General features: G+C 54.7%; 2 protein-coding genes across 2 annotated transcripts; one reads left to right on the top strand and one right to left on the bottom strand.

Moving 5' to 3' along the window:
- Positions 1 to 212: 212 nt before the first annotated feature.
- Positions 213 to 2,101, top strand: BBA_07489 (uncharacterized protein; the record flags this gene model as incomplete). Its single annotated transcript, XM_008602586.1, has 3 exons — positions 213 to 543; positions 594 to 677; positions 723 to 2,101. The coding sequence occupies 3 exons, from the start codon at positions 213 to 215 to the stop codon at positions 2,099 to 2,101; spliced, it is 1,794 nt and encodes a 597-aa protein (XP_008600808.1).
- A 1,238-nt stretch (positions 2,102 to 3,339) lies between these two features.
- Positions 3,340 to 4,662, bottom strand: BBA_07490 (transmembrane alpha-helix domain-containing protein; the record flags this gene model as incomplete). The annotated part of the gene is made up of 1 exon (XM_008602587.1): positions 3,340 to 4,662. The coding sequence occupies one exon, from the start codon at positions 4,660 to 4,662 to the stop codon at positions 3,340 to 3,342; it is 1,323 nt and encodes a 440-aa protein (XP_008600809.1).
- Positions 4,663 to 6,000: the final 1,338 nt, after the last annotated feature.

A 6,000-nucleotide genomic window follows, 5' to 3' on the forward strand; every position in this document is an offset into this window, starting at 1 on the left:
TCAAGTTCTCGGTTGCCTTTAGAATTGCCTTTTTCAATTATTCGCTTCAGCTCATCGCGCCAGGGCGACTCCCCTCTTCCAGCGTACCTCTTCTGCCGATCCGCGAAATTACAAAAGGACCGCCCTTGGCCCCATTGAAAGCCACATCGAACCCCTGGCTGTTACAGCTTCTTTGCAGGGATATCTGCCCAGTTCGGAGCTTCTGGAGCAAAATGCCCCCGGCTCGCCCTGATAGCATCCGCCCCTGCCATACCCACAAGACTGCCTTTGACATTCTTCAAGACACTGACAGCAAGCTTCACTTATATCCTCCTGCTGACAAGGAACTCAATTCCTTTTCCCGCGCTCTTGGTGAACTCGCCATACCCAATAGTCAAAATATTCCTCTGATAAGGAGTGGCTTGGATTCAAAGCTTGTCAAGCCCCAAATTGAACAGCACGTTCCGCGTCTCCAGCGACCTGCCTTGAGCGCCCATACGTTTGAGCCTCTGGCTGCGCTCGACGAAAACAGTGACACGACGTTTGCGCAGCAAAAAGCCGAAGGTACCTAGTGTTGACGCGTCGCATTCGTAGCATTCACTAATTCGTCTCAGCGACAAACAACACCACCCGCAACACCCCCACACACGCCGCGCCTGAACCAACTCTGCGAGAACAGGTTCAGAAGCATCTTGCAGGTCAGTTTAAATGGCTGATATCATGTCCAGCGCAACCGAATTCAGACGATCCGCATCAGCCACGGTTTCATGGCCGCAGTCGCCAATCTGAATCGGACGGGGCTATGCTTTTCGGCTGCAACCTGCTGCACTGCGCATCGAGATCAGGACCTATTCAGCAGGTATCAACTCAACAGCCGCAAACTAACAGAGTTACCCTTTTAGCAACACCAATCACCGGTACCCAGTCAAATCCCACCATGTCGTGGGATCAGCAAAATGCCCCTCCGCCGTATCGGGGTGCTGCCCTCAAGGTGCCGGAGGTGGTGGACATGGTTGAGAACGCGCTTTCTCCCGCCCTTTCAGGCATCTCAGACCCCAGTGAAAGCCTTGCGGGAAGCTCTAGAACTGGTTCCTTTTCCATGCCGCGCATTGAAGACTCGCTTGAGGAACTTGATAGGCTCGAGGAGCAACTCGAGGCCGTCGGTGCACTGGCGAAAATCAAGCCAGCCGCCCCCAGTGATGTGGTCAGGTCGCCTGCCGCCACGTCTGCTCGCGGCTCACCCTCTGTTCAATCCATCACAAAGCGCACTTCTATGATGAGCCTCAATAGCAAGACCAGTGAAAAGTCTTTGCAACGGTCTGCTTCCATGACACTGCGTCAGAAGAACCGCCAACCCACATCGCCCCCCACCAGGAATGTCGGCAGTCCAGCTAGCAGCACACCAACTAGATCGCCAAAATGCAAATCTACCAAACCACCAACGATTCCCAAGTTTGAACTGCCTGGCGAGGCTGTTGCCCGGCGACTAAAGGAGCAGCGCGAGGCCCGCCAAGCTGTTCTCGAAAAGAGTCAAAAGGTCAATGCTGCACCTGCCAAGCTGCGAACCGTCACAAAGCCTTCTTTCGAGTTGCCTGGGGAGGCAATTTCTCGCAGAAAGAGGGAGCAGCATGAGGCGAAGCTGCGGGCCGAAGAGGAAGAAATGCGAAGGAAGCGAGAATTCAAGGCCCGCCCTTTTCGCAATAGCAGTGCTCCGAGCGTAGTGCCTCGCGAGACCATTGCTAGCCGGGCACGGCAGGCCAAGTTACAGGAGGAGGAGGCTAAGGCTAAGGCTGCAGCTACAGTCCGAGGCAAGAGACTCTCGGCCGTCCCAGGACAGGTATCCGCGGCACCAGGCACCGTCAGGAAGACTAGCGCCCCGACTCCGGGCCAAAGACCTGCTTCTTCCTTGGATGCGGCTCATAAGACAGCGCGTCGCCAAAGCACCCTTGGTCAGATTAGCGCGCCGAGACTGCGACCCAACACAGCTCAGGACACGGGAGTCAAGACTGCCAGGGAGCAAGCCGCTGAACGCTCTAGAGCCGCGAGTCGCGAGTGGGCAGAGAAGAAACGACGCCAGGAGCTGGCACAGAAGGAGATGCAGCGTCGCGATGTGGCCAGCTAAAAACGGTCTGTGGCCCGATTGTGAAGTTTTTTCTTTGCATGTTTGACTGCCTTGGAGACGGTCTCAGCAGAGCAAAGGTGCGCACGTGTTGGCGTTTGAGTCTGTATCGAATATCTTGTGTAGTCGGGGCAATTGGCCCACAATGTTACATTAGCATGTTTAGTCTATTGGTTTATACATGGTACAGATTGTCCAGGAACGAGGTTTTCCCCTTTTGATCTACAAAGACATGTGGCTTGCAGTGCACAGAAGCAGAAGTACTGGCTGGGTTGCAGTGCGACGTCTCTTGCAAAGTCTTGTAGCTGCTTCCGACATGCCGTCCTACATGGGATCGGGTTGATCCATGCAGTGCCAACCCTTTCAAGATGTCGTATGCCAGGCACGCCATGTCCGACCCTTCATCGTATGCTGTACTCCTTTGGCTCTGTATCAATACCGTCAATGCCACACATGGATAAATCTACGGCCTTCTTCTTCACTTGCACCAAGAGTTCAATCCTGACTAGAATAATTTGATACTTTTTTTTTGTTCTGCTCTTGGGTACTAAGTCAGCTACCAATTACTATACTAGTATATATACCACATCCCCCCTCCCCTCTCTCTCTCTCTGTCCTTTCTTCATCATTCTCCCATCTCTTCATCCAACGAAATCCGAATTATAACAGATAAGATCAGCAAGGTTATAAATCAGAAAATGAAAAGAAAGAAAATTGCACATGCAAAATGCAAGCAAGAAAAAAAAAGGGAAATTAAAAAAAAGGTCAAAAATTCCTGGATTGAGGAATATTCAAGAACAAGTTGGTATTGTCTTCTTTTGTGTGGTCCACCTAAAACAGAAAAAAAAAAGAAAAAGAAAGGACCGAGTTCTGGCCAGGAATATATTCAATGGCCTAGGCAAAAGCTCAAAAAGGCGAGTTTTTAGGCCAACAACAGAAAAATTGTTGGGGACGGAAAGCCCGCAGGGACTAAAGTAGTAAATACTCAGCACCATATGTATCATCTGCGGGAATTCCATCTCCTTTTCGCGTAAAATGAGTGCCTTGTTGACCTTACGTCAAAGAGAAAAAGAAGGTCGCGGATTGCCGTCTAGTAACTGCGTTGTAGGGGTCCAGCAGCCCCGTCGTGTGTGTGTGTGTGTGGCATCTGGTAGGAGAATGCATAATCGAAAACGTACAATGATGGTTGCTAGGTGTACAAATGACAAGGAAAAGTAGGTCGTGGCAAGTTGGAAACGTGATCAAAAATTTTGAGCAATACCCGCGCTCTGCTGGGGGAAGTGGGACGTGTTTTCGATCTGGGTGTTGCGTCGTGCGGGATTATCGCGAATGACGGCACCACCGTCACCGTAGGCGCCCTGGCTGTACTGATCGTAATAGGCGGCAGGGCCACCACCGTACAAGCCGCTGTCGGAGCCCTCGGAACGGCCAGTGGCACTATAGGAAGACGATGCGTTGGAGGGCCCGCGGCGGACGTCGGCGCGGTTGTTGGCGGCCGAGGGACCCATGGCGCCAAGAATCTCGCCCTCTTGAGACGAGTTGCCGTCATGGCCGTCGTGGGGAGCACGAGCCGTGGTGGCATCGGAAAAGGCACCGGGGTTGGAGAGCGTCGTCGAGGCCTTGCGGCCGACGGAGCCAGCAGCAGTGGTCGAGCCCCAGCCGCGATAGCCGTTGGAGGTATCCTCGCGCATCTCATAGCCATTGTCGCCGCCAGCGCCGCCGCCGACGAGGCCGACGGCGGGGATGGTTGGGTCGGCGTTGGGGTTGTACGAGTAGTCCTCCACCTCCTTGCGGCGCTCTTCTTCGGATTCGAGACGGGCCTTGCGCTTCCTCCACCAAAAGAGGCCAATGACGGCAAGAATAGCAATGGCGGCAATGGGGACGACGACGCCGATGGCAACCTTGCCAGAGGAGCTGAGGCCGCCGCCGCTGCTGCCGCCAGAAACGGGAGTGGGGCTCTGCGAGGGGGTGCTCGTGGTCGAGGAAGAAATTGACCTGCCGGTGGTGGTGGAGGTGACAATGACGGTCGATGTCGATGTAGGTGTCAGGCTGGTCTCAACAGTCGTGGTTGGGGGGTTTGGGGCGGGCGTCGGCGTGGTGCTTGGAGCGACGGGAGTCGAGCTTGGAACGGACGGGGCTGGCGCCGGCGTCGATGTCGATGTCGAAGACGGCGCAGGCGCAGGCGCGGGCTCAGGAGTTGACGGAGGTGGCGCGGCCGACGACGACGAGGGAGGAGGAGGAGGAGCGGAACTCGACGGGGGCGGAGGAGCACTGCTTGACGGCTGGGAGGGCGCGGGCGCCGTTGTGCTGGGCGCGGGCGCGGGCGCAGGCGAGGGAGTCGGTGTGGACTGGCCGGCGGTAGATGGCGGCTCGGTGCCGGTGCTGGGAGTGCTGGGAGTGCTGGCCGGAGGAGGCTGCGAGGTGCTGTTGGCGTCGCCAGTGGTTCCTCCGGTGCCAGACTGGGCCTGTCTCACCGCGAGGCTCAGGTTGCCTTTGCCGCCATCCCAGGCATACTCGGCAGGAGGCATTTTGAGGTTGGGGGCGATGAGCCTGAGAGGAAGCATGGTGTCAGCAGAGTCGGGATGGAGTGAGTGAGCAGAAACAAAAGAGTTTGTGTAAATGGCGGCGGTGCAATGATGGAAACTGGGCGCGGAAACGTAGACAGCCGTGGTGGAGCGGTGCACAAACTCAAATGCCAACGTGAGGCTCGTTTGGCGGATCAAGTCGGGGGGGGAGGGACGAAGTTGGAGCTTCAGGAGTGTGAATTGCCAGGAACCGTCATGAATGGGACTGTCCAAAGATTGCAAGTTGTCGAGACGTCATGACGCGGCCTTTTTGGCAAACGCAGCGGAAACAAGAATCACACAGACAAAAGTACACGAGGCAAACAGTGTCGCATCATCTCTTACCTTGGCAGGCTGTGGTTTCGTCGGGGGTCAGGGTCCCAGGGGAATTTGGCGGACGAGGTTGAAGAGGGAGATCCCTCGCAGGAGGGATTTGCGGCCGATGGTGTCGTAGGGTCGTGTTATCGAATGGATTAGGCGAGGAGAGGGTGTTTTGGGGGATAGAGATGTTGTGATGGGGAGAAAGGGCGAAAGGCTTTTTCCAGTGCTTACTCGCTGCTGGTACAGACAGGGATTTGATGGTGAGTGAGTGGATTGGCAGTGGGTGGGTGCCAGAGGTATTGGTAGGTACCAAGAAGCAGGGAAGTCGGCGGCAAGATGATGGATTGATGTGCAGTGGGCACGGATGGGCAACGGATGATTATGATTACTTGGGTGCATCTAGCTGCATTTGGTTGCAGTGGATGGCTGCATTCAGAGCTATCGTGGTGCTCGCAGCATTCAGCAAGCAGCGAGTAACACGAGGTGGATGCACCACCAGAGGACAGGCCAGTCACCAGTGGAGGTGACGCTAAACTAATACTGGGTACCTATTGTCTCGGTGTATTATTACGTCGACCAGGACTGCGACAGCAGAAACCAAGCCGGACCTGGTGTTGACTTTTTTGTTTCTTCTTTTTCCTGGCCAGAAATAAAGCCGGAATAGGTCAAATGGCCGTCGACAGAAGCTGTGCTACGATACACGTCGGCCTTTTAGTTTTTACGTAGCTGCCGACTTGTTTGGTTGCCCCTGAAGCTGGTTAGTCGACGCCACTTAATTGAAAAAGGCACTAAAAAACACGAGGTCTACAGTAACGTTAGCGCCGGGCGCGCCACTTACTGGTACCGAGTGCGAGTCAAGCGAGTTCAGAATTGTTTCCCAAAACGTTGCACAGACCTGAGACCAGCAACCAAGACAGGTCGCATTCTGAAATATTCAAGACAGAAAAGTCCCTACTCATCCTTTGTCGTTTTTATCGAGGATCTCTCTCTCTCTCTCTCTCTCTCTCTTTTGTTATT

Source organism: Beauveria bassiana (genome assembly GCF_000280675.1).
Source record: "Beauveria bassiana ARSEF 2860 unplaced genomic scaffold BBA_S00025, whole genome shotgun sequence".
Classification (NCBI taxonomy): Eukaryota; Fungi; Ascomycota; class Sordariomycetes; order Hypocreales; family Cordycipitaceae; genus Beauveria; species Beauveria bassiana.